The sequence below is a fragment of the Gossypium arboreum genome, chromosome 5 (genome assembly GCF_025698485.1).
Source record: "Gossypium arboreum isolate Shixiya-1 chromosome 5, ASM2569848v2, whole genome shotgun sequence".
Taxonomy (NCBI): domain Eukaryota; kingdom Viridiplantae; phylum Streptophyta; class Magnoliopsida; order Malvales; family Malvaceae; genus Gossypium; species Gossypium arboreum.
The window spans coordinates 2868628-2896416 of record NC_069074.1 but is presented as its reverse complement, the minus strand read 5'-3'; the positions used below and the strand labels follow the sequence as shown (position 1 = coordinate 2896416).

At 34.1% G+C, this 27789-nt stretch overlaps 4 protein-coding genes across 9 annotated transcripts; 3 read left to right on the top strand and 1 right to left on the bottom strand.

Moving 5' to 3' along the window:
* The first annotated feature begins 1586 nt into the window (after positions 1–1586).
* LOC108454215 (protein unc-13 homolog) lies at positions 1587–7617 on the top strand. Its single transcript, XM_017752602.2, has 5 exons — positions 1587–2289; positions 2767–3633; positions 3878–4333; positions 5128–5317; positions 5409–7617. Exons 1-5 carry the CDS (start codon positions 1753–1755, stop codon positions 6341–6343), a joined length of 2985 nt encoding a protein of 994 aa, XP_017608091.1. The 5' UTR covers positions 1587–1752; the 3' UTR covers positions 6344–7617.
* Positions 7618–9135: 1518 nt separating this feature from the next.
* On the top strand, positions 9136–11701 carry LOC108457865 (uncharacterized). Of its 2 annotated transcripts, none has more exons than XM_017757054.2 (8): positions 9136–9381; positions 9475–9681; positions 10104–10164; positions 10254–10290; positions 10449–10526; positions 10624–10696; positions 10973–11012; positions 11285–11701. In XM_017757054.2, the coding sequence occupies exons 1-8, from the start codon at positions 9340–9342 to the stop codon at positions 11332–11334; spliced, it is 588 nt and encodes a 195-aa protein (XP_017612543.1). In that variant the 5' UTR covers positions 9136–9339; the 3' UTR covers positions 11335–11701. The 2 variants fall into 2 exon arrangements, with proteins under 2 accessions (XP_017612543.1, XP_052884760.1); XM_053028800.1 differs by having other exon boundaries at positions 9139–9381; positions 9475–9507.
* A 300-nt stretch (positions 11702–12001) lies between these two features.
* LOC108457875 (protein NONRESPONDING TO OXYLIPINS 2, mitochondrial) lies at positions 12002–14389 on the top strand. Of its 5 annotated transcripts, none has more exons than XR_001867189.2 (4): positions 12002–12337; positions 12493–12674; positions 13209–13266; positions 14118–14389. XR_001867189.2 is itself a non-coding variant. In XM_017757079.2 (3 exons), exons 1-2 carry the CDS (start codon positions 12207–12209, stop codon positions 12641–12643), a joined length of 282 nt encoding a protein of 93 aa, XP_017612568.1. In that variant the 5' UTR covers positions 12004–12206; the 3' UTR covers positions 12644–12674; positions 14118–14389. The 5 variants fall into 5 exon arrangements, 3 of the variants coding, with proteins under 3 accessions (XP_017612568.1, XP_017612581.1, XP_017612560.1); XR_001867188.2 differs by having other exon boundaries at positions 12008–12337; positions 12493–12656; XM_017757079.2 differs by lacking the exon at positions 13209–13266 and having other exon boundaries at positions 12004–12337.
* Positions 14390–17252: 2863 nt separating this feature from the next.
* LOC108482694 (GATA transcription factor 12-like) lies at positions 17253–19118 on the bottom strand. The gene is made up of 2 exons (XM_017785818.2): positions 18619–19118; positions 17253–18251 (listed from the first exon to the last, which is right to left on the bottom strand). Exons 1-2 carry the CDS (start codon positions 18910–18912, stop codon positions 17463–17465), a joined length of 1083 nt encoding a protein of 360 aa, XP_017641307.1. The 5' UTR covers positions 18913–19118; the 3' UTR covers positions 17253–17462.
* Between the last annotated feature and the right edge of the window lie 8671 nt (positions 19119–27789).

Below are 27789 nucleotides of genomic sequence, written 5' to 3'. Positions count from 1 at the left end.
TTTATGTTTGAAATGTTACGTTTTTGTCATTTACGTTATCGTTTTGTTACGAAGTGGTCACTCTATTATTAAGCTTCATTACCTCCCTAATGATGGTCCTATATGGTAGTCTAAATGGGTTTTAAGTGCCAACTTGGATGTCCTACGTAGCAGTCTAAATGAAATTTATTTAATTAAAAACCTATTTTTATCCTAACAACTAGACATCTAAGTTGTCATTTAAAACTCATTTGGACTGCCACATAGGACTGCTGTTAGGGAGATAATGAAATTTAATAATAGAGTGATCACTTCGTAACAAAACGATAACGTAAGTGTTTAAAACGTAACATTTCAAATATAAGTGACTAAAATATAATATAAGACAAACAAAAGTGAATACTTTTTTTTTATAGTTTACCATTTTATTTTATAAATTTATTACATTTTAACATTTTGGATATCGATTAGTACTTTTCATAGAAACATCTTAATCTCACCTAATCATTGGAGGTTACTACTTGGTATTCGTTGCTGCCGACATTCAATATATTCCAAACTTCAACATTAATTTTCCTACTTTCGCCTTCATTCGCTCTTCTTTCAGCTAATTTTTGGATTTCTTTTCTTCATATATTTCTAACAACAAATGTTACTTAGGGATATAGATGCAATTTAATATTGTTTAGTAAATTACGTCAAAAATATATTGAAAATGTGGTGTGGGTACATTTGATTAAAAAAAAAAAACAAACAAAGATTTGATGTAGCTACTCCTCCACTTTTAAAAATAATTCATTTTAAACCCATGTTATTTTGTAATGATAATTTAATAAATGTATTAGAAAAATTATGAGTGCTGCTCATCTGTTTTCTTCTACCTTTATTTCTGTTTCAAACATACTAATTTAATAAATAATGATATTCACATACTATGTCAGTATTTAAAACCCCTAAATTAAATTTTTTTTGTTGGTGGGTTAACGAGTCTGGATGTGCGCGTGGTCCCGATCCAGCCCCACAGCTTCCTACCAATCAAGGATCCCGCCGTTTCTCACAAATTATCCAGCTTTCATTGGTTTTTTATTCGCTCTCCTTTTTCCCTTTTTTTGCCTTTACACTTCCCATTTGCACGAAAACAGTTGGTAGTTCCTTACGCGCTTTACTCTCTTTATGCGCCCTCACGCCCATATCACTGTTTGTCTTATTCACTCTCCGCCCAAAGATGAAAAGAAATCTTGAAATTATAATTAATTATTATGTTAATCAATTTTCCTTTTTTTAATCCAATTTTTAAATTGTGCACCAAAGTCAAATTTATGACTAACATATGCTAATCACTACATAAATCGCTTTCTTGAAGTATTATTATTTAAAATTTGTAGTTAATATATTTGATTAGGTATAATTTTATACCTAATTAATAGGTCAATGAATTAAATAAATATTTTTAATATATAATCGTAAAAAATAGTGTTGTATGACTTGTATATATGTAAAATAAATTAAAATTTTATAAATGATTAATTATTGATATATTAAAACTATGTAAAAGCAATAGTTTAATATGTTTAAATAATAATGCCAGAATTTTTCTTTTTGAAGTTAGAAAAGATTTTTAGAATATAAAATGAAATTGAAAAAACAAAAATGCCAAACAGCTCCTATCTATTTTCTCTTTCCCATCTGGTTTTACACATTTACTCCCTCAAATAGTCCAATGGTGTAACTCGTTCGCTCGTTTCTCTTTCATTCTCTCTTCGAGTTAACACAATGGCGCATCTCTTCAGAGACCTTTCGCTCGGCCACTCAAAGAGAGAGTTAACTCCACTGCCATTGCAAACGAAACCTCGAATGCTACCGAGCAAGCTTACCTCAACCGATCTCCAATCTCCACTCGGACAACTCGCTTCTCAACTCACCGACTCTGACCTCCGACTCACTGCTTATGACGTCTTCCTCGCCGTATGCCGTACCTCCTCTTCGAAACCTCTCTCCTCTTCCGCTTCCGCTTCCGCTTCCAATTCTGATTCGCTGGGTTACAACTCGCCTAGTCAAAACAACAACCACTCACCTAATTCGCCCGCGTTGCAACGCTCGCTTACGTCAGCTGCCGCTAGTAAGATGAAGAAGGCTTTTGGATTGAAGTCGCCAGGATCGAAAAAGAGTCCGGGTTCCGGGCCAGGCTCCGGCGAGGGCAAATCCAAGCGACCTACGACTGTAGGGGAGCTTATGAGGATTCAAATGCGGATACCTGAGACCGCTGATTCACGAGTTAGAAGAGCGCTTTTGAGAATCGGCGGCGGCCTGGTTAGTTAAAATTTGAGTTTTCATTTTGTATCAAGTTTTGGTTGATCCGCAATTTTGCTTCTTTCTTTGAATTGCAATTTTCTTGATCCAGATAATGCGGCTTCTGATACGAGTAAATTGAGTTTTAATTATTTAGTATGAAAGTTGAAGCAACAAGATCCGATGATCACAATGTTGAAAAGTAGATTATGATTTAATGTACAAACAAATTTGATTCTAGAATTTAATCATGAATAATGGAGTAATATATAAATCCAACAAGATTATCAACTTAAAGACAAAAATGTATTAGAATTCTGATGAATTTCTATCGTGTTTATCTTTTTTTTTCTTTTCTTTTTTTTAATATCTGCTGCATGTTTTCTTTCTTGTTGGGGATGACTTTAGGGTGGGGTGGAGGCTTGCACGAGGACTTTACCATGTTTATACTGGGTTCATTAGCTTTGATAATATCTATCATAAATATATGTATCACAGGTCGGAAGACGAATTGAGTCAGTTGTTCTGCCATTGGAGCTATTACAACAGCTCAAGCAATCAGATTTTACCGATCAACAAGAATATGATGCATGGCAGAAAAGAAACCTTAAGGTTCTTGAGGCTGGGTTACTTTTGCATCCTCGCGTGTCACTTGATAAATCAAATAATGCATCACAACGGCTGCGGCAGATTATACATGCAGCCCTAGATAGACCAATAGAAACTGGAAAGAACAATGAGTCGATGCAAGTTCTTCGCAGTGCTGTTATGTCTCTTGCTTCCAGATCTGATGGGTCTTTCTCTGATTCATGCCACTGGGCTGACGGCATTCCACTGAATCTTAGACTCTATGAAATGCTTTTAGAGACGTGCTTTGATATTAATGATGAGACGTCTATTGTTGAGGAAGTTGATGAGCTTATGGAGCACATAAAGAAGACGTGGGTGGTTCTTGGTATTAACCAAATGCTCCATAATCTCTGCTTTACATGGGTCCTGTTTCACCGTTTTGTTGCCACTGGGCAAGTTGAAATGGACTTACTATATGCTGCTGATGGTCAGCTAGCAGAAGTAGCAAAAGATGCCAAAGCAACCAAGGATCCTGACTACTCCAAGATCTTAAGTTCTACATTGACTTCCGTACTAGGCTGGGCAGAGAAAAGACTCCTTGCATACCATGACACTTTCGATAGTGGAAATATATATACCATGCAGGGCATTGTTTCTTTGGGTGTATCAGCAGCTAAGATTTTGGTTGAGGATGTATCTACTGAGTATCGGAGAAAGAGGAAAGGAGAGGTTGATGTAGCTCGAAATAGGATTGACACTTACATCAGGTCATCTTTGCGCACTGCTTTTGCTCAGGCAAGTCTTTAATATTTGCTATTGTCCATTTTACTGAGAATGAAGGAAAGCCAAGTTTCTGTGGCACTTGTTTTGTATCCGCGTGTTCGTTCCACATTTACAAGATCCTTATATGCATGGGCTTGAATGCAACAAGTGTTTGCTGCCTTTGGATGCTCTCTGTCTTGTCCCTTTTCTCCTTTTTAGTTGGTTTAATGACTAGGCATATGCTCTTTTTTTCTTTTTTTTCTTGTTTTTTGTATAGAGAATGGAGAAAGCAGACTCGAGCAGGAGAGCTTCGAAAAACCAGCCAAATCCTCTTCCTGTACTTGCAATCCTTGCTAAGGATGTTGGTGAGCTAGCAGTCCATGAGACGAAGGTTTTCAGTCCAATACTGAAGGGTTGGCATCCTTTGGCAGCTGGTGTAGCCGTGGCCACCCTTCATTCTTGTTATGCAAATGAGATAAAACAGTTCATCTCAGGTATTATGGAGTTAACTCCTGATGCTGTTCAAGTCCTGAGAGCTGCAGATAAACTTGAGAAAGATCTTGTTCAGATTGCAGTTGAGGATGCAGTAGACAGTGAAGATGGTGGGAAGGCCATAATCCGTGAGATGCCTCCTTATGAGGCTGAAACTGCAATTGCCAATCTGGTTAAAGGTTGGATCAAGACAAGATTAGACAGACTTAAGGAATGGGTTGACAGGAATTTGCAACAAGAGGTACGGACTTGCTATTCTTTTCATCTGGATGACAATTTTATCTGAATTTTAAATCCATCAAAATCCTAGTTCTTCAACTCACAGTTTCATTAATGTAAATTTATTGTCTTTGTGGATAAGTGTTCTCTTCTTGCTGCTGGAATAATATTATCCACACGCATGCATATATTATATATATATGCATATGTATATACATATATAATATTTATGTATGTACACATGTACATATATGCATGGGTGCGAAGGCAATTATATTTTGCTAATGTATTACTCTCTTTAGGGATAAATCAGTTATACCCTGGTTGTTGCACTTCGACTACAGGTAAGTAACGCCTAAACTGAGAAGGCAAAGGAATTACGTTTAACTATTAAATCTAAACATTTGGATTACGTGCTAAGGCCTATAATTATAAGTAATTAGGTATTCTGAAGGAATGAAGAGTGTAGAAATCAGCTTCCAGATGTCGGATTAGTGGTTTGGTTTTCATAAATATGATTACTTTCCTTATCATTTATTAAAATCATAATTGTGTGCTTTGCAACCCTAAAACTGCTTCAGTGCCTATGATCTTTTTCACCTATTGCATACGTTAGTGGGAGATGATTTCTTTATATGTACAGAATTTTATTTTGCACATTCTATGTTACATATCAAGCAGTATCTTCTTAGGAAGTGGTTAATGTTCCTGCAACCGACTTGAATATGAAGTAGTGATTGCAATATGCTTATAATTGGACTTTGTTGTTACTATTTTATTTTTCATTTTGCTAACCAACACTTTCCATTATGTTAGGTCTGGAATCCACAGGCAAATCAAGAAGGATATGCTCCCTCTGCAGTTGAAATATTGAGAATCATTGATGAGACTTTAGATGCATTTTTCCAGTTGCCAATACCTACACATCCTGCATTGCTTCCTGATTTGATGGCTGGCCTTGATAAATGTCTTCAGAATTACGTAATGAAGGCAAAATCTGGATGTGGTAAATTCCTGCAAATCATATAAAATATCTGAATATGATGTCTAAGGTTTTTAGAATTGCCAACATTTTGTCCTTTTAATCTGACACGTAGGTACACGAAGTACATATATCCCCACAATGCCTGCATTGACCAGATGTGAGATAGGATCAAAGTTCCAAGGTGTGTGGAAGAAGAAAGAAAAGTCACAAAATTCTCAGAAGAGAAATTCTCAGGTTGCAACAATGAATGGAGATAATTCATTTGGGATACCACAGCTTTGTGATCGTATTAATACTTTCCACTGCATCCGATCTGAGATGGATGTTTTAGAGAAGAGGATCATAACTCACTTGAGGAACTGTGAGTCTGCTCATGTGGAAGATTTTTTGAATGGTTTGAGCAAGAAATTTGAACTAACACCATCTGCTTGTGTGGAAGGGGTTCAGCTACTCTCTGAGGCTGTAGCTTACAAAATCGTATTCCATGACCTAAGTCATGTTTTATGGGATGGTTTGTATGTAGGAGAGCCATCATCTTCTAGGATTGACCCTCTATTACAGGAACTGGAGCGGAACTTGTTGATCATCTCAGAAACTGTACACGAAAGAGTTCGTACAAGGATTATAACTGATATCATGAAAGCTTCCTGTGATGGATTCTTGCTTGTTTTACTTGCTGGAGGTCCTTCTCGTGCTTTCTCTCGACAGGATTCTCAAATTATAGAGGATGATTTCAAAGCTCTTAAAGATCTGTTCTGGGCCAATGGAGATGGTTTGCATGCTGACCTCATAGATAAGTTTTCATCTACAGTGAGAGGTGTCCTTCCCCTCTTCAGAACCGATTCAGAGAGCTTAATTGAGCGGTTCAGACGTGTGACCTTGGAGACATATGGCTCATCTGCAAGGTCCAGGCTTCCACTACCTCCAACATCAGGGCAGTGGAATCCTACTGAACCAAACACTCTTCTGCGAGTGTTATGTTACCGGAATGATGAGACAGCTTCAAAGTTCCTTAAGAAGACTTATAATTTACCTAAGAAACTTTAATAACCTGGAGTCGGGAGTAAACCAAACCAAGGCAGGCTGCATCCTATATAACATTGTTTGCTAGCAATGTTATTATAATTTCTATATACTTCGTAGATGGCCTGCACAAGTTCCTAAAGATGTGGCACTAATTGTGTTACTCTTGTATAGCATATTGGCCATGTTCAGGTGAAATCCAGCTGATGATATTCACCAAGATATGGAGTGGTGAGAAGAGGGAACTAGAGAGAGGCAGAGGACCTTCAAGGGCTTACTTGTGAGGAAAGGTGGGTGGATACACTCATTGTAAGATTCAATTATTATATGATTATGAGATTTCGTCATATCTAATTTGTGTATTCTCTGCAGCATGTAGGAGAATTTGTTTGCTTTCTGAGGTTCTTTTGTTCATTATGTATTTTTAACTATCATTGCTTGTTCATTTTGCCTTATGTATCATAAATCAGTCTTCATTCATTGAGGAAATTATTATTATTTTCTTTTACAGATTTCAAATATTCTGTTCTGTTTCGTTGTCTTTGTCTGTATTTGAACTAGATTGCTTTAAGTATTCCGTCTGAGACGTATACATTTACAGTTTCTATAGTTGTATGTACACATTTGTACTTCCAACCCAAAGAAAGAACGTGACAATATATCCAGTACATTGGCCAGCACCACCACTTCTGCTGCTTCGTGCTGGCTAAGATAAGCAGCCAACTTCAGATCCTTGTCTTGATCAGTGATCCTTCTGGCACGACGAATTACACAAGTAGCCAACCTACTTCCTTTGCTTCTCTTCCATCTCATCAAGCATTCTTCGTGAATCAGGTTTCAACATGTTGAACACCTGATCCTGACCCACCTTCCTTTTTTGCCTGACGTGAGAGCTCATGGGACCTCACGCATGGGCTAGCTCTTGCAAGTGCTTCAGGCAAAGTAGGCAGTCCTAGAAGGCGGCTCAACTGGCGCAGCCTAAGAGTCCTCTAGCAACACATATCATCCATGTTGTGACACCCAATACTCCGATTAGGACAAATAGTATATTTTTGCATATGGTTGTAAGGTCAGAGCAGGTGCATGAAGGGGCTGCACATAATGTAACAGTGTCAACATTTCCTGTGGCACCTAGTATAAATAAGTTCGAAACATATCCGTAAAGAGCCGTTGATGGAATGCTCGGACCATCAGGTTGGCTATGGATTGGGTTGTTTTGAACTAATAGTGTAGCATGTCGTGGTCATAATTTGGTGTCGTCGAACTTTACATGAATCCATAATGTTGGTAACACAAAATGCACGTACGTGGCTTGTGTTGTATACGAATATTTTACACAAAATATAAATTCAAAACTTAAATTAAATTCAGTAGATGTCACCTCTTATTATATATGGTTGTATTGTATTATTACAATAAGGCTTTAGGGTAAAAAATGCCTTCAGTAATAAATAAATAAATAATCAGTTGACCCGTTACAAAAAATATATTTAATTGAATTTTCAGTAATTCAAAAAAATTAATTGATCCTTTCCGATAATAGAAACCGTCAATTTGACCATTAACCTCACTGACATGGCTACTAAAAATTACCATGTGTTAGTATGCTGACATGGATTGCCACATCAGCAAAAAAATAAGAAAATAAAAGTTTTTTTCAAAAATAATTAAAATGGCCATATAAAATTATATGAAAAAATGGTTGTCCAGATACAAATAAATCTACACAATTATTTGTCCAGATTCATTTTGAAGGAGTGCAAAACTAAAAACTTCAAAATTATAAAAAAATTTAAAATGTATATAAAAAATTAAAATGTGAAAAAAACTCAAAAAAGTTATTGAAATTTTTTTTTAAAAATATTTTATATATACAAATTTTTTGTAAAGATTAATTTAGCAACCACTAGCTAAAAGATTAGAGCTTCCTGAAGAGGAAACTGGTGGTTGTTTAAGAAAGTCAAAATTCTTGGAATTATTTGATCTCAACAGCCAATGCTTCACTGACATTGAATCGGGTCCAGAAGAAATAGATTTGAACTGCAGGGAATAGATGAGTCGAATGCCACAAGGACATCGAATCAAGTCCAAAAGCAATAGACTTGAACTGCAGGGAATGGATCAACTCAATGGGCATGGTTTGGAACTTTTTAAATAGTAATATGGTGTAAATAGCCAACTTGATTATATTTAGAGCCAATCTTCTGTTCATAAACCATGTACATTGTTATTTGTATTCGACTTCAACAACTTTTGAAATCAAAGGATGGCATGATGTTTTTTAGTAAGTAATTTTTTTTTTTTGAGTTTTTACACATTTTTTATTTTTTTAATTTTACATTCATTCAAAATGATTTTAAATAAATTATTATTTAAATTCATTTCTATTTGTCTAGATTTATTTGTATGCAAATTTTAGTTAACCTTTTAAAAATGTTTTTAATTTTAAAATTATTTTTTCGATGTGATATACCATGTCAACATATAGCATACTGTCATGTGGTACTTTTTGATGGTTTCTATTAATCATATTAGTGAGGTTAATAGTCAAATCGATCAACTAACAGTTTTTATTAACAAAAGCTAAAAATTTAATTGAGTATAATTTTTCATAAAAGTTTAATTTATTTTTATTGAGGCCTTAAGTAATATATCAAACAAAAATATGGAAAAACTTTGTTATACATTAAAACAAAAATTTTGGAATTGACATTTTAGAATTGACATTTTAGAAGTGACAATTAGACACCCGAAATATAAATAGTAAATCAGACATAAAAATATATATAAAACTAATATCATACAGAAACAGGATAATTATATTTCAAAGTATATTATCCTGAACGACTACGTTTTACAGTAACCCTGTATTCTTTCAGCGAATTCCAACACGACGACAAATCATTTTATCTCTAGCCCTTCTTCTACAACTAGCGTCTTCTTTCACCCAGTATTCCTGGCTGTTCCATTTCCCACATACAACCAGTTTACGCCCAATTCAATCTATTTTCTCAAAGATCATGTGGGCTCCCACTCGAAACTCTTCTCAACCTTCAAACAAGGTACTTCTCAGTCACTTCTTTCATTTTGGCTGTTATTTTTCCCTCTTTTTTATTTTTAATTTGTACTAATTGATTGTGGTTATACAATATCAGAAGCTGCAGAAACAGGGAAGTGCATTGTTAGGAGTAAGTTTCAAACCTGAAAACTTTATTCCAGGCCTTGTTATTGGTTTCATATTGGGGTTATTTCTGGATTTGTCGAAACCCACTAAAACCCTTTCCAAGAAGAAGAATTTCCTAACTGGAAAGCTTCGAGAACTAGACTTAGTTTCCTCTAATGCTGACCAAGACCTTAAAATGGTATTTTTTTTATTGGCTTCTTTTTTATTGTTACTTCTTAAAGTTTGATTCTTTCCTACTACAATCGTTACAGATAACACATGTAATGTTATTTTAGCGTATTTAGGTTGTTTCCATGACTGAAGGTTTTTTTTTTTTTTAAATACAAAAGTGGATCGCATTGTGGGTCAACTTGTTTGATAATAAATCCAAGAAGCTAATTTTGTGTCTTTTCCTCTGAATGCTTTAACTTGATTGTATATATTGTTTCTGATTATGGTTTCCATATATTTGCTGAACTAATTGACTTAAATTTGTGTTTATGATTAATTAATTAGGAACACTTTGATGTCTTATTTATTTGTTTATTAACATCTCCCGAATGTAACGACTGATGATATTCATAAACTCTGGAATATTGAGTCTTGAGCTGTTTATGGCAGGTTTTAGTGGTTAGACAAGACCTAAAGATGAAAGCGGGGAAGATCGCATCCCAATGTGCACGTGAGATTCCTTGGCTGCTACTTTCGATTTAAAATTTATCTCGTCTGCTTTTCAATTGTTTCGCTGAATTTTCCTGTCCAAATATACAGATGCTGCCACTGGCATTTATGCTGAATTAATGCATAGGTATGTTTCTCTTGATTATAAGCCAATTTCTTAATTCAAGCTTTACTTGTAAGTTGGTCTGACCTTGCTCTAGTGGAAGATCCGTTGGAACCCTTTGTCTATGTTAGTAATTTGTTTAGGTGTTTAATTGAACATTAAATCATTTGAAAATATTGCAGTGATCGATCCCTTTTAAGAGAATGGGAGGATTGTGGGCAACCCAAAATAGTCGTTTCGTGCAGGAATCAACAAGAAATGTAAGCAGGTGATTTTGTTGGGAGTGAGTGGGTTCTCACCATGTATGTCAAGTTACACATATGGTTGTGTAAGTGCACCTTCCATTTTCTTTGTCAGGAATAAGTTAAGGGATGCAGCTGAGGATATTGGCCTTCCAACTTTTGTTGTTGCTGATGCTGGAAGAACACAGGTATTTTTTTGCATCACTTCGATTAATCTCACAGTTAGGTAACTTCAGTGTAATGGTAACTGACAGGCCTAAACGTACAAACGAACCAATAGCCTTAGTTACTGTTAGTTCTTCGAGGTTCTTTATTACACAGTTTAAGGGTTCCAAGTGGTTCCTCGGTTTCTCTACTACATCATGGTGTGGTCTTGAATTTGATCTTTGAGTACCAAATTCATAGTGCTTATTATTTGAAAGAAAAATTTGTGGCCAAGATCTCATGACTGCTTTCTTGAACAGGTTTCAGCAGGATCAAAGACAGTTCTTGCCATTGGACCTGGTTTGGTTCTTTTTTATTCTTTTTCCTTCTAGAACTGTTGTAGTTGCTTATCTGTTATAGTATATGTTATATGCCATGATGAGTCCATTGCTTGGTAGCTGAAGATGGTATGAGATATAATTGCATACACTTCCTCATTTATCGATGTTGAAATTCACTTTCACCAAACAAAGAAATGAGTGATAACAAGTAGAATTAATGTAAACAACAACTAAAAGAAGAAAAGTTTTATTTTCTTTATTTATTATACATCTGTTTTTGTGATTGTACAGGACCAAAGGTGGTAGTTGATTCAGTGACAGGGAAGTTGAACTTGCTCTAATGTTGTTGAAGCAAAAGAAAAAAAACAAGACCCTTCTTATGGTGCCTCCACAGTCAACAGTAACAAGTCTAATCGCTTCACAACAATGATGTTTCGGAGGAGGAGCAACCTTTTGGTTGGCTTGTGGAACCAGTTAGAACAAGGAATAGAACAAATTGGAGCCGTTGGTAGATGAGGATTATCTCTAACCATTCATTGTAGGACGGAGAAATGAAATACCAATTGGAATTTGTTGCTACAACAGATTGAGGAACCATAATGTTCATTTCTTATCTGACTATTATGTACTCTAACCATTGATGGGTTGCTTTTTTCCTTGATTAAGTTATGATCTAGTGCTATTCAACAGAAATTCAGAAGGAAATAATGCTATTTATCATTGTCTTAGCAGTCTTTTGCCTTTGTTACAATCTAAAAATAAAGGGGATTATGAATGCATCTATAGACTGTTCACTGTAGTCCTCCAAACACCTCTAAACTTGGCATCTATTCCCCAAAGAATATCATAAATTTGAATAATTGAATGAGTATTGACTATACTGACAAAGAAAAGGAACATAAAGGGTTGTAAAAGAGGGAGAAATTAGTCCATATATTTCTCAAATTTTGGAAATAAAAAGAGAGAATAAATAGCATAATAACTACAGGTCTGGAATTTTCTCAGACCCAAAGGTTCCATTTGCTAAAAATGCTAAATTTTATTAAATTGTTGTTTAGTTAATAGTTTAGAGAGAAAGTGACTTCTGGTAATTAATATCTTTTATTTCACCTTTTCGTAATTTTCCCCGCCCCAACGAAACCTATAATGCTAAAACCCCACAAAAACCCTAAAGTTCCTCCTAACCCTAATATTTCACTATTTTTCTCAGAAAATGGCGTCTCGATTTAGATCTCTCTCAAAACCAACATTCTCTACCCTCAAATCCGCCATTAACAAACCAACCCTTAAACCAAAACCCGCCTCTTCTCTCCTTCCTCCTTGCACTTCTCCGACATTTTCAAGGTAAGCCCTTTGAAAACCTTATCATTAATTATAGGCCCCTCTTTTCCAATTCTCCAATTTTATTAACAACGCTTTAATTTATCCCTTTCTCTAATTTGGGTTTCCCTTAAATTACCGAAATTTTGCTTCTAAATTGTCTAGCTTTAATTTTTCAGGTCTGTTTCTCAATTGGGTTGTCTTCAATCTCTGCTGCCTCTCCACTCAGCCGTGTCTTCAGCTCGGTTAACGTCGTGTCTAGGCATCGATTCAAGGAGTTCTAGGTCGTTGTCTCAGGGTATGCTTTGCAGTGCAAATCCAGGAGTTTGATAATCTCCAAAATGTTTGTAATTTTGTTTCCGTAAGCAACTTTTTTTTTACTTAAATAATATAGTAAATCAATGTTATTTGTTTAGGTTGTGACATCTCGTGACCATGATGTTCATGTTCAATGAATCCTCATTGAAAGCTATCAATTTTAAGACCATCTAACTATTCTTTGTTGGTTGCCTTTTTTTTTTAATAGTTCTTAATGTATAAGTTTTCCCTTTGTTAATGTTTTGTTGATAATCTAAACCAAGAGAAAGTGAAGACAGAAAGGTGACTTGGGTTCAGTTAGATAAGAATTAAGCAAGTAGGAAAGGCAAAGCATGAGAAGTTTGTGCTTGGTTTTCAACTGCTGAAGTTCATTAAATGTGCATCTGGTCAGATGTCACCCAATTAGACTTGTTATTGAAAAATGAAAAATCAATTTATATCTATAATGGTTAATCTAATAGAGATTAGCCAAAAAAAAAAGAGCTAGGCAACTTAAGGGAGATTAAATTGTAATAACAAGTGAGTGAGAATAAATGTACATGTATGATGATTTGATAAGTTGGGTGTATTGGAACAGGGGTAGATACAAAGAAAGACACAACCTGAGTTGGGGAGCTTTCACATGGTTTGATAAGGTTGTGTATAACTCTTTAAGCATGCACTGAAAATTATTGATAGTAATCTTGCTTTGTTGGTCAAAGTTGAAGATTTTGTTTATACTCTAATATGATTGGAAATGTAGACTCTACCTTATGTTGACAATTTACTTTATGCATATCGTACTCTAATAGGCTCTCTATATAATACAGATGACCGATATGTTCAAGTCCATAGCTCTATATTATGTTTCATTCTTTATTACTTGGTTATTCTTTTCTTTTCAATGTGATCTATAAGGTTGTTTGATTTGTCTCAGTCAATTAAGAATGTTTTACAACTGAAGGCCCTTTTCTGTCCTCATTGTCCATTGATATTGATGGAGCTTTGGAGTCCAAACGTTGCTTTTTTCCTGTTGAAATAAATGATTCAATGTACGTTGTAGTTGTGGTATTAATGTAGAGCCATAAGAATTGTTCAAACTTGTTTTGTTTTCTGCACTTTGGTTGTCTGTATTTTGAAATGCAGAGATGGTGCTTTTTTCTTTTGTTCAAATATCAGATTGAAATTTGGGATAGCTTTGTCCATGCATGCTAAATGACCAATTCTTTAGAAATTTCCGAATAGATATATGTAAGGTGCCACTTTTGACTGCCCTTTTTGCAAGTTATCTCGTATCTATTGTAGATGTTTCATTAACTTGTTCTCAAGTAACATATAAGTTCCATAGCCAACAAGGTCTTTTTTCATGTATCACAAGTAAATATGTTTCTGGACCCCATTGATTTATACATTTGAGGTACCTTTATTCACCATTTAAAACCTCATCATTTAGTTTCTTTTCTATAGACTGCTCGCTAATGCTTCTTATTTTTATAATTTTGTACAGAACTAGGTCTCAGTGTGCCTCGATAACATAGCAAAAGTGGAAGGAATTAGAGCATGATGGATCATAGTCATTGCTTTCCATCTTGTGTTGTCCATTTGAAGATTTGTTCTATTTCATAAGTGTGTCCTTTTTGTTATTAATTGAATTGAAATTTCAAGTCTTGGTTGATGGACATAACTTACACTGCAAGAATTGTGTTCACTTTACACAATTTCGGAAATTCTCTCTTTAGATTTCAGTTATGGAAATTGATTGAACTAGTTTACTTTAAATTATAGAATTGCTTTGCCAGTTACTCGAATTCTGTCATAGCTCAAATGTCTTTTTGTTTAAAATAATTTCATATTGCAGTAATGAAAAGTGAAAGCAATGAATTGATGCATGATCCCATTCTCCATTGTCATCCTATTCTACCAGTAAAAGCTTCCTGGTTGGCCTTCAAATAGACTCGGAATTCATTTATTCATGTCATGTTTGTGTTATTTTCTCTAGTCCTAATTGTATGTTCCGTGTTATGTTCTCATGTCATGTTTTGATTATTTTTCCCCCTATTTTGTTTGTATCATGTTCAAAATTGTCAAGTATACCTTCAAATCCATTTTTAATCCTTGGCATCATGTGTCCAGTGTACCTCTTTTGTGTCCCCTTCTTTGCCTTTTTCGAAGACGGTTCTGTTTAGTTTAGGTGTGGGTTTCGGCAGAGGTACCTTGTAAAGTGATGTTATGACTATATTAGCTTCCTAAGCATCAATTAGTAGTAAGGAAGGTGAAAGAGATGAGGGTGTCCCCATGTGTCTTCTAAAGTTTGCCCTGGCTATGGTGCCCATGTCTAAACCCATTAGCGCGACATTTGCATTGCTTGTGGGACCTTTTTACCATTCCATCACCCCCAAGAATATTGCTTGCCATTGTATATCTTTTTCAATTTTAGCATGTTTACGTATTCGTAAAAACAAGCATGTGCTTCCATGCATCATTAAACATAGCCATCGCAAGGAGCAAATTGGATAATGTTTGCAATTTGCGTGGTCGAACCGTCCCTGTCTGGTTATCCCTTTTTTCTTAGCTCCTGAAATCTAAACATATGTCTCCTCTACTCGCCCTTATTTTGTTTTCACATAAATTTTGACATATTCATATCGTTTTTGCACGCCATGTAATTCTATCCAAAACTGTGAAGTTTACCTTCTTTACTCTCTTGCTATGTGGCCCTGATCATATTCATTACCTTGTTGCTCAACCAAGGTCGAAACCCTAAACATTAGGTTATGAACACCCGAAAAAATTACAAATCCAAAACCCGAAATACTTGCCTTCGTTACCCCAAAAACATGATTTATGTTGTTCCATGTCATTTAGTAAAAAGTGGAAATGAAGAAGATGATTAAAAGGGCAAAAGATAAAAGTAGTGTATCTCTCTATCCATTAAAGGAAAGAGAGCAGAAACCTGCAAATTGTGCAGGTGCGGAGTCATTGAAAGGGACAGCTTCTTTTACAATAGAAGCATCATGCAAGCAAATATGTGACTCTTGCTGCATGGGTGCCCATATTTTCATTACTTTCTCCAATATATTTATAACATCATTATTTACTCCCATATCTGGATATTTCTAATAATTATTTAATAAAAAGAACACTTGGTTTCCTTTTCTCAAATAGGAGCATTCAAAGATAGCACGTAATCGCCTAATAAAGTTTTAAAAACATAAAAGAAATATATTAAAACTAAAATCCATATTATGGTTATTGGAATGGCAACAAAAAAGATGAGTAAGTGATGGGGTATTGAAGACTGACTCATATGCATGCGGGATGGAAGAGGGGAGGCATGCATGTGACTACCGCAAACTTCGCTTCGTTTCTGTTTCCATATTAAATTAATTAGTGTCTGTACATATATTAACAACTGACCTATATATATACTACAGCATTAACCTCTGTACTGTTATTTCCTTTGTTTTAACAAACAAGACAAAGGCAATGAAGAAGTGGTTAAAGTGTTAAGAATATTATTTTACTTAATTAAAAATGATTTTGCAGGCCTATGGGATTACCATTGCCTAGGATCGTGCATAGACAGAGGTATCGTCAACCAATAATGCCTACACATAAATAAATAAAGGGAAAAGAAAAAGCATTTGTAGTAGATAACTGATCGTATAGCATATTTTTCCCATTAAAACCTCTCCGGATTCCAATCCTTACACACATCACATGCTGCATGGTTTACTATATACACACAGAATAAATTCTTTTTTTGAAAAATCTTGAAAACCCAATTTTCCTGTATATTTTATTCATCTAGCTAGACCTGAATTTCCATGTTCATGTTTGTGTGAGAACCAACCTTTTTTTTCCCAAGGGTAGGGAAACTTGTGCAAATGGTATTCGCAGAAAACGATGTTAACTGTTACGGGATAGGCATTGATTTCATAAACATTCTCTGTATACATGTAAAAACTTAAAAGCTACTTCGTCATCCCATTTCTTCTCACTGAAATTTATGTTGATCATCAAGCATCATATATAGTACTACGTTCTAGTCTTCAACAACAAAATAAGGATAGGAGAGACGACTGTTGGTGCATTAGGGTTGGTATTGCTTGTGCTTGCACAGTATTCAACTTTAAAAAAAATCAAGTTTGGCCAATTTTTTTTTGACCTTATATGCCATTAATTCTAGCTAACAGCCTTACCCTATGAAAGTAGAGACCTTGAAAACGGTTTTGCAATATTCACCTTCTGTCGGTGGGGATGGACCTTAAATTATGTTTCGTGTGTCTTCAGTCTATTGACAAAACCAAAACTCCATGTGACTTGTACATTTTCATGCAACCCTAAATAAATACAATGATTCTTGACTTTATATCTTCTGCTGGTTGCAAAGCAATTGTATAAATGATATGGATGGGAACTTATGCTATAAACATTACAAAATTCTAACTACCTTGGGGAAGCTTTAATGCATTAGCTTAGATATTTCGATATAAATAATCTAATGAGCCCGTAATGTTGATTAATTATATTTTAACTACTAATCTAATCTAATATCAAGCAATTGCTTATTTTGTGAAATATATAGAGAGAGAGAGAGACTGGAGCTTAGAAGTCAAAATAAAGAATCAACACCGAAAAATTAAAATTAAAATTACTAAATTTGCCTCAGGTAAGAAAAGTGGGGTTTATGAGTTTGCCAAATTTGGCAGGAAAAAGGCCCAAATTCAAGAGAAAATTAGTCTACGAAAATTATCAAAAACAAAAAACTGGAATTCACTAATGAATTCAATAACTAAATTAATTCTGGGGGGAAAAAAATTAAAGAACTCTCGACCTTAGTTAAGGTACTCTACTCTAGAATCAGCTGCCTGAAATCAGGGCCCACGTGTTGGTGGATCAAGTAATCATCACCGTTAGATACATCGAAAACCATGTTCTGATGATGGTGCTGCATGAATGGTTGCTGATGGTGCTGTTGAGCCCTTAACATTTCCTTCTGTCGCCTAAGCTCCAGCACCTTGCGGTGGGAATTTGAATGCTTTGTAAGCACGAATGTGGGGCTAGCAGCGGGTCGGTATTCGGGCACAAGCCGACCCGATTTATACCTCACGCCACATGCATTGCATAATGTTTTGGGACCCATGGGACCAGTCCTCCACTGCGGCGTCTTATCCGTAGCACAATGAAGACACTTGCGCCCATCCGAATTTGCGACGCCACCCTCTTTTTTCTTCGACGATATCGTTTTGACGGGCTTTTTACCAGGGTGGTTCGGTGGAGGTGGTTGCACCGGTACGACGATGTCAGGCTCTGAAGATGAAGTTGTCGGGCTGAGAACAAGGAGGCGGGAGGCCCAATTGCATGGCGCAGCACGAGACCGTTTGCTTCTGGCCTTGGCGGGCACCGACATGTCTGGATGGAAAATTGGGTTGTTGGTATTGTTACTGTGGTTGTTGTCACCATTATCAATGGAGTCGTTAATTTGGCTGGGCAGAACGGATTGAAACCCTCCGGTCTCTGATGATTCATCGGGCCGGATTTTTATTCCGGATATCAGCTGGTGCTTTTGTAGGTCATCACTTGAAAATGATTCGTCCACGAAATTTGACAGCCATTCTAGCTCCGCTAAATCATCACACTGTAAAAAAATATACATATGATTATCAGCCAATTTTCATTTTTTTTTTTACTTCAATAAAGCTATTCACACAGCTTTAACCAATTTGCAGTTGCCATGCACATGGCTCTTAATCTTTATCTTTGTTTGGTTGCCGGGAAAATAATCAAAAAGTAGAAAATACGTGAAATCTTTGCTTATGACTTACTATACTTTTTGAAATTCAAACAAAAATTCCGAAGAAACGTAGTTGTAAAATTTATTTAATTGGCTTGCGGAAGCAGTAAAAATAATGAACTGACATTCAAATATATATTCCAGTTTATTTATAAATAAATAAAAAAACAGCCATATTTTCTATATATGATTGCATGTAGGGGGGGATTACCGGTACATAAAGGTCAGCGGAGGAGTGACCATCGTTAAAAGCACGGGAAGCAATACCGGTTACTAAATTGGGTTGGGAAGCAGAGAAGGCGGAGGAATTGCAGGTGTCGAAGGGAGTAATGGAGGAAGAATCGGTGGAGTGGGCAGCAGCGGAGAAGGAGTCGAAGGTTTGGTCGGTTAAAATGGCATCGTCGTTGGAAAAATCGAGCAAGTCCTCGACAATGAAATGGTCAGGTTTGTCAGGCGTGAATTGGGAACAACAGGTGGTTCCTGGAACGAATTCAGGCGCCTCCATGGCTTTGATTTGGGGGGGGGGGGGGGGGTAATACTTTTCTTTATTTGGAAGGGGAAGGTGGCGTTAAAGGGAGAGTATAGTGAGGAAAATGTGTGAGTGTAGAGAGAAAAGAGAGAGAGGTATGGGGAGTTGTGGTTTTCAAGAGAGAGATTGAGGGTTTATTTGCGTTTGAAGGGGGCTGGCGGACTGCTAAATTAGTGCATTTTGACGACGTTTTTATTTTTTTAATAATGGAAATTTTAAATAATTTAAATAAACTTTAATTAGGATAAAGGAAAATCTAGTGTGAACTTACTTTACTGCCCTTTTCTTTGAGATTTTGCCCTTTTGGGTAACGCTATTATATTAAATCGATCCACTTTCAAACTAACATGCATGTCTCAATTTATTCTTTTATTTTAGTTTATTGTTCATTGCTTTTTTTTTTAAAAAGCAAATATAAAAGAAATTTTAAAATTTGGTTCTTTTAAAGTTATATATGTAATCAAACCGCGATGTTTTAAATTAAATAATTTTTTGTTAATATTAAATATAAAATAAAAATATTTTGAAGTATTAATTGTCTAAAATTAACGAATCTTTCAATAAATTAATATTGTTTTCAATCAAAATTTTGTTTATCAAGTACTTAAAGATTATTGGAAGAAACATCGAGTCCAATAAAATAACAACATTTCATTAAATCATAATAAGTAGGATTTGGATTTGTACCTTATTCATCAACCTCCATCTGGTATATGGAGAAGCTTCTTGTGGAAGATGCCTTGGATGCTTTGACTATGAGACTCAGCACCATGTAATTTCCTTTTTTTAGCATCCCTATCACAACGGAAAAATAAAACATCCATGGTGTTGAAGACAATGTCAATTTTGCAAGGGACTTATCCTTTTCGTTTAAGCTTTTTATATTTTTTTTGTGTGTGTTTAAAAGTACAAATTACAATTATATGTGTCACCAAATTACAAAATCAAATCAAAATGAAATAAAAATAAATTAAAATACATGATAAAATCGATTAATTAAATTAAGATTTACATAAAAATACATGATAAAACTAAAGATTTACACATAATAATGGTTGTACGTAATAAAGGTTAAATTTAGATATATGAAAATCAAGACTTCTACTTTTATCTACAATGCTAATGCCTCACTGACTTAAATCTTAAATATCATCATCATACGTGAACATGATAGTGGTAAAAAGTACAGTAAATTTCAAACCTAATTATATAGTTATCTAATGTTAATTAATTTGACATTTAAATTTTAATATATGATATCTTCTATATATAAAATCAAATAACAATTAGAACCCATGAAAATTACTCAAAAATAGTTTAAAATGTTAAAATCAAATCACTCGTACAAAATTAAAAACGACATAAACCTAATAATAAGTCATGATCCGAGGGTTAACAAAATCAGGGGGCCACCATCAAGGTGGGGCCCGCAAGTTTGGTTTCGATTGATGATAAAAATCTAACCGCACGTGTAGTTGATGATAGTAGATGATGGTGGTGACTGGTGATGATCACCCAAGTGTACAACAATTATAAACACCACGTATTGCACACAATCTTTATTTCATTGCTTACAACTCCGGTTTACTCACATGCCACATAGGGCGATAACAGTAATTTAAATTAAAAATGTATTTTCCGGTCAGAATTAATTAAACATAATTTACTGAGCATCATTGGGTAAAGAAGTAATTAACAAATTAATTAATCAATGATTAGGGAGAGGATAAAATTTTATATCGTGTTAAAATCCAATCCTTAGGAACCGATCTTTTAAACTTGTCGCTAAGGCTTGTGCATTAGCGTCCAAGTTTACAGCCCGATTCCTCTGCTTTATTTTCCCTCGAGAGTTGCGCTTATGATTTTTAATTACGTTTCCTTCTTTTTTTAAAAAAATTAATTTATTCTCTGATATCCGCTCCTTTTTTTTTTTTTTCCTTTGAAATTTCACCTGCTAATTCGGGTATTATATTCAAACCCCACTAATAAGCACGATTATTACATCTAAACTTGATTAGTTAAACGGTCAGGATTTATAGAAGAAGGAGATGCCAACAGGGTTTTTCACTTTTTCGACAAAACTGCCACGTAGGATTACGAACGAGACAATATATTGCTAATTAATGTGAAAAATATGCTCTATTACGTCGTTGAACCTATTTTTCTGCAGTTTTATTAGGGAACTAATATCTCTATTACAGCACAAAGGAAAAGAAATAAACAAAAAAAGGTGTAGTTTTTTTGTTAATTATTGTCTTAAAATGTATATATTAAGTTATTTATAATAAATAATTTATTTTTAATACACTGGAAAATCTTATATTTAGTTAATATTACTTGTTACCAAAATCCTTCCAATAAATCCATGGATGTTTTATGGTTTTGGAAATGCGGCTGCATGGTGCAACTATCGATGTTAAATAAAGTGCTAGGACGTCCACGTGGCAAGTATCAAGAAGCGGAGAGACGGAGAAGGTGGGTCCCCTAGCTGACACCAAGTATACTCCGAAGAGAGGATAAGGTTTTACTGTTCTTAAATCTTATTTATTTATGTAAAATAATTCTTTGATTTTAATGTTATTGAGAATTTTATAGTTGTAATTTTTTCTCCTTTTTTCTTTTAAGCTTGAATTAAAAGTAAAGCCTGAAAAAGTGAAGGTACCGAAGGCGTTGCTTAGCGTGGAGGTCTCCATTTAACAGGCCTTTTTATTTCTCACTCACTTTGATATTTTTCTTTTAATTGTAAAAGGAAATTGGGATTTGCATGAATGGGTCCAATTTGCACGTGATAGGGGGCGGGAGGGTGGGTGGTGTCAGCAGCCCATGTGAGTGCATTGCCTCGTGTCAAAAGTCAGATCTGACGGTGATCAATGCCACGTGGCTAGATCAAATGTGGTTGCGGGTTTCCATGATGCTTCGAGTTGGACCAAATGAGATAAGACTTAAAAAGGCATAGGAGCGTATACATAAATAAAAATATGTATTTGTTCCAAGACATTAGAGTGTGTATTATTGTGGTTCTTTTAGCATATAGTTTCAACGATAACGTTTATATGATAAATAAATAAAAACCCGATAACGTGAGGCCACGTGCCGAACGGTCACGTGAGTGATGCTGAAGACAAACGTGTCTATCATCCACCGTCTCTCCGCACAGCTCACGTGGACCGGGACGTTATCATTTTCCTACCAGAATGGTTGCTTATCTTTAGGCCCATTTTATTAAATAAATCTTTTGTTTTCTCAGAATGGAAATTTCATATGCAAATCATTAGAAAATATAAATAAATGGACTTAATTCATTGAAAGCTAAACCGACGTAAAACATATAATTGATTATGATAGTGGGTGAAAAAAATTAGATTAAAAAGTAAAATTAATATTTAAAATTTATTTTGATGCAAGTTTTACTCTTATTATAATCGAGTTTTTGTTAATTTTATATAAAAAATATACTTATAATAATATAATTTACTTTATATATAACTGATTGTTTTAGTAATTTTTTTAATTAAGGTGGTGCATGGTTGATTTATGATACCAAGTTAATTAAAGGTATAATGTAAGTATAGGTAGAGAAAAAAAAATGGTAAAAATGCTTGAATAGAAAATCAAGCTATGCTATGAAAATTTTTAGACTATTAAAAATAATGTTGGCAAGGACACGAATGACACGAACACAAGTCATCAAAACAGTCTCTTAAAGTAGCGTATTGAGTTTAACCTCAACAATCACATTCTTCTTAGATAACTTACAAAAACTCATAAAACTTTAATTCCATCGAACCAAATGTATACAAAAATGAATTTACGTAAATCTAAAAAAGTCAAGTCATTGTTGACTAGATAAAATTTAGACACCGTATACTTCTTCATTGATTCAAGAAAATCTCTCTCATGAAAAAAATTAAGGATGAAACCCTAAATCAAAATTATCATTCCAAAAAATGAGACTCCTCATGTTGAAAAAGGCCAGTGGCCGACAAGTAGGATTCAAGGGAGGTAGTAGTGGTGGGGTGAAGGATGGGGAAGCAAAATAAGCCAATCTAACTAACCTGAAATTCTTGTCATCAATTAAATCGAATGCTTACCCTATTTTCTAAGAAGCAACATTTTTTTGGTTAATATATTAAAAAAAACCTTTGAACTTTCTTTTTATTCAAATAAAGCATTTATACTTCAATTACAACCAAATGAATCCTTTAACTTCATTAGGACTTCGGTATTTAGAGTGAATAACAATATTATCAAGGTTGGCAGTAAGATGATGTGTTGTTCAACTATCCATCAACCATGACTGATTGAATTGGGAGGAGGTATTGGCAAGATTTGAACTAGGGCGAATAGGATGAGTAATGTTCCTAGCTTCGGAGTAGGAGACGCATGAGATGCATAGGCAAAACATCCACAATTAAAAACATGTTAGATTCGAAGTGTAACAGCCTAATTTTTAGTGGTGTCGGAACAATGATTCGAGATCACTAAATCCGAAAAATGAGTAGGAAATATTATTAATTTAGTGAGTATAAGTTAAATGTGAAGTTAGGAAAAATTTTGAAATAGTGAAATGTACAAAAATATATATATATTAAAATAATTAGAATTGAAAACGAGGTATCGAGACCTCGGGAATTTTAAATCGAGCCATAAATATTTTTATAAATATTTATGGAGTGTTAATAAGTTAGTATTAAATTTTCGTCAAGAAATTTTAAAGTACTGATAGCTAATTGAACAAAAGGGACTAAATTGTATCAAATGCAAAAGTGTAGGAAATGATTAAATAGATTAAATGATAAAAGAAAGAGGGTTTAAAAGGAAAATAGAACCAAGGTCTATTTGGGCTGGACGGCAAGAGCATGAAATCACCAAGAAAATAAGGGAAAAATTGGAAAATTGCAAAATTTACTTAATAAAGCTAGGACTAAAGTGGAATTATCTAGATTTCTCTTTATTTTTCTGCATTCTCATCAGCAAAAACACCATGGAAGAGTTCCCTTAAGCTGGTTTTTCATATTTTTACTGCAATTAAGTTCAATTCTTGATTATTTCTTGAAATTTTTGTGTTTTTGTGACTTTTACAACTAGGTCCATTTGTTGAATTCATTATTTCTTGATTCTATGAAAGAAATTGAAAGTTTCTATGAATATGTGCTGGAAGTATATGATGATTTGATATAGAATTAGAGCTTTAAATTGTTTATATGCTGATTTTATTGAAAGAATTGAATAGAAAGTGAATGTTTGGGACCTAAATTGTAAAAGAGTTTGAAGTTAGAGTTTTATGTGGAAATTCTGAATTTCAATAGTTATGAAATAACTTAAAATGTCTAGGAAAAGTATTATTTGAGAAAATTAGTTTAATTGAGGGGTTAATTAAGTAAGGACTGAATTGTATGAACTGTGAAATTTGGGGCAAAAGGAAAATCAACATTTTGCACTAAAACAGTTTTGGACAGCAGCAATAGTCTAACTTTAAAAAATCTCCAAAAATTGTAGAAATCTAATTAGAGAATGAATAAAATATGAAGTTAAAGCTTATTGAGTCTAGTTTCTTATAGAAGAAACGGTGTAAGCAATGAAATTGTAAATCATGAGATATAATAAGTTTTGTGAACAATGTCAGAATGATTTCGGGTTCCCCTATTCTAACTTTGAAAAATCATAAAAAATTGGAGAAAAATAATTAAGGGATTAAATTTATATGTTTAAAATCCTTAAAGAGTCTATTTTCAATATAAATAAGCAAGAACATCATCCGAATCTCGTACGATGAGATAATTAATTCTTAGTGAAGAAGGGTCGGAACTGTCAGACAGTAGAACAGGGGCAACTTTAAAGAATAAACTGTACTTATTGGATAAATCAAAAATTTTAAAAATTTTATGGTAATAAGATAAGTAAGCCTAGTTTTAGGGAAAATTATCGGATCTTAATTTCGAGTTCTGTAGCTTAAGATATAAATAATTTAGTGACTATGACGCAAATGAACAGTTTTGAATATACATAAGTAAATAGTGAAATTATTGATAATGTTACTTGTTGCATGTTATATAAATTAAGGATGTGGAATGGAGAGGAGGAGGAGGAAAATATGTATGAATATTCAGCTAGCATGGCTAATTTGTATGTTTTAGGCTCATGGATTAAATTGAATAAAAGTAAAATTTTATGGGCAATTTTGTAAAAAAAATGTTAGAAACGACCAATTTGCATGAAATGGATTATTTTATTATTTAAATTACAAAATTGAATGAAATTATTAATTTAGCTCAACATCAGGGAAAAAAATGTTTTAAAGATTAAATTGAAAAGTGTTGAAATTATGGAAAATTCTGACATTTTATAGAATTCATAGGTTGTTATCAATTTGTGTGAGAATAACGGCTGGAAATAAGGATTAAATTGCAATAATTTTATTTTATTTTAACCTAAGGATGAAATCGTCATTAATTAAAAGTTTAGGGGTAAAATGATAATTTTGTTTAGAGCATTAGTTGAATGTATTATAACATGAAATAAATGAAAACGACGATCAAATTTCTTTATAAAGATCCGGATGACTTGAATACGAGACTTGAACGTGGAAAAGAAAAGATATCAGATTAATGAAATATCTGATAAATGAATCGGTAACTCCGGTAATGCTCCGTAACTCTATTCCGGTGACGGATTCGGGTTAAGGGCGTTACACGAAGAATCAATAGGCTCTATTTAAGTGACATTATAGGTGGTCTGCAGATTAGAGGGAAGTGAGCGAACAAAAGGGTTGAAATTTTGAGGACAATAATTAGAATAAGAGGAAGAAAAAAAATTCCTCCCTTGGCCCTCTTTACTCCTACCTCTGTCACAATCACGTTGAGTGGATTGAGTCTAACCATAATGTGTCGTTGGTGCTATGGCAACAACTTCATCAAGTTGCAGTTGATGTTCGCCATTCAATAACATGCCGTAGAGGGTATCATAGGAAATATCTTCGTGCCTTACCTCTATGGCATGAGTAAAAAGACAATAAGCATGACCCAAGTCTGTTTTAATAAATTCAACTAAATCATTTTCAAGTACTGAACTTTGTAACATCACTAATTTAATAGCAATAAATTTCAATCTTATCAGTACCACGATATAAGGTATACAATTATGTTTTAATTCACTGTTTTTGTGTTCAGGGGCAATGGCATAGGTGATAATAAGTTTGTCTTAAGTCGTACAAGTAGTGTATACGCCAACTATTTAAAAATGCATCGTTTCTGAAACATACATAATGATCCAACAAAATACTATTTAATCACAACGAACACATAAGGTATATAAGTTCAATTTATTTGACCATCGACTTTGTCAAGATCTTTCCCTTCTCCTTTTAGCAATATGATCTCTAATAATTCATAGTAGTTTAATTGATTTTAATCTTTAATTAAATATGAACAAATTTGTGATTACATCTAAGTATAAAAAATTCATGGAAAAATTACGAATGAAAAGAATTGAAATAATAAATCATCCACAAAAGAAATGTAGAAAACAAAAGTTGAAGAACTTAATATTTAGAATTTTAATAGGTATAATTGATGATTGAAATTTTAAAACTTAAAAAGTATAAGGAAAAAAATCAAACAATAGATCGAAACTAAATTTATAGCTTAAACATGGTACAAAACTAATAGCAAAATTTTATATAATGGATTAATTATTACTATTTGGGTTAAGATTGAAATTCCAGAGTTTGAAAAAAAATTCAATAACTAAATTAATCAAATTGCAGTGTAAAGACTAAATCTATAACTTATTCAAAATATAGAGGCTAATAGCAAAATCTGACAAAAAATAATGATCGAAAAGTAAAAACCAAACATAATTTTTGTTTTACTCGACATTTAAGTTTTGCAGGTAAACTTCAGTTGATCAAGGTTGTTTTATTTGGAATTGCATCTTGGAGTAGGCAGTTTCTATTGTCCCAGGCTGTGTTGAAGTAGGTTAATCAATTGTGTGCTAGGTTCTTTTAGAAAGATAGCAACATCAAAGCTACTGGTGCAAGGGTTAATTGGAGGGATATCTGCTTACCCAAGTCTAAAGGTGGTTTGGGATTGAAATGTCTCGAGGAATGTGATGAGCATCGAAACCACCAAAAATAATTTCTACAGTAAAATAACTCTAAACAGTAGTAAAGAGTGGTAGTAGGGTCAAGTCCATAGCGATTGGATATTATAATCAACTTCTGCATTTAACTTGTGATCAAAATTTTTGTCATGTCGAAAGTCGTGCCCAGACTCCAAACGGATCTGTTAAAAAATAAACAAACATGTACATTAAGGGAGTTTTGAAAGTGTTTAGAAAATAAATAATCGAAACAACATAAATAAACAATTAATTAATAGTGGAAGTAAATTTAAATCGGGAAATAGATTCGGATTTTTGTAAACAGAGATAATAAGCCTCAACCCTAGATTTGGCGGATTTCTAATTTTTGAATTGATCCTTGAAAATTAATTTTCTCCTCCAAACAACAAGTTGGTTATAGCAATTAAGAACGTCCTAACCACTAATTCATCCTCTCGTAGTTGGTCCCGATAAGACTTGCAAACCAACCCTTATCGATTATCTAACTGATATACACGTGTTCTCGACTCAAGATTTCGGTAGCCTTGCGCTCTAAAGAACCCAACTCAGATTAACGGCCTCAACTGCATGGGTCGTTTAAACTCTATCACTTCTCCATTGATTTGTTCTCGAAGATCTAAATACAGCATGGTCGACTTGTTTCTCCAACTATCCGCAAACACGACTCCAACCCAACATGCACTTTTTGACTTGAAATCGAGTTAACTTTAAGGGATGAGTTGTCAATCCTGA

Excerpts from the sequence above, each read along its gene's own strand:
- LOC108482694 (XM_017785818.2), bottom strand. The coding sequence starts at position 18,912 with ATGGAGGCGCCTGAATTCGTTCCAGGAACCACCTGTTGTTCCCAATTC. Across the intron at positions 18,252-18,618 it reads CCGCTGACCTTTATGTACCG|TGTGATGATTTAGCGGAGCT; the intron begins GTAATCCCCCCC and ends ATTTTTTTACAG.
- LOC108454215 (XM_017752602.2), top strand. The coding sequence starts at position 1,753 with ATGGCGCATCTCTTCAGAGACCTTTCGCTCGGCCACTCAAAGAGAGAG. Across the intron at positions 3,634-3,877 it reads TGCGCACTGCTTTTGCTCAG|AGAATGGAGAAAGCAGACTC; the intron begins GCAAGTCTTTAA and ends TTTTTTGTATAG. Across the intron at positions 4,334-5,127 it reads ACAGGAATTTGCAACAAGAG|GTCTGGAATCCACAGGCAAA; the intron begins GTACGGACTTGC and ends CCATTATGTTAG.
- LOC108457865 (XM_017757054.2), top strand. The coding sequence starts at position 9,340 with ATGTGGGCTCCCACTCGAAACTCTTCTCAACCTTCAAACAAG. Across the intron at positions 9,382-9,474 it reads CTTCTCAACCTTCAAACAAG|AAGCTGCAGAAACAGGGAAG; the intron begins GTACTTCTCAGT and ends ATACAATATCAG. Across the intron at positions 10,697-10,972 it reads CTGATGCTGGAAGAACACAG|GTTTCAGCAGGATCAAAGAC; the intron begins GTATTTTTTTGC and ends TTTCTTGAACAG.
- LOC108457875 (XM_017757079.2), top strand. The coding sequence starts at position 12,207 with ATGGCGTCTCGATTTAGATCTCTCTCAAAACCAACATTCTCTACCCTC. Across the intron at positions 12,338-12,492 it reads ACTTCTCCGACATTTTCAAG|GTCTGTTTCTCAATTGGGTT; the intron begins GTAAGCCCTTTG and ends TTAATTTTTCAG.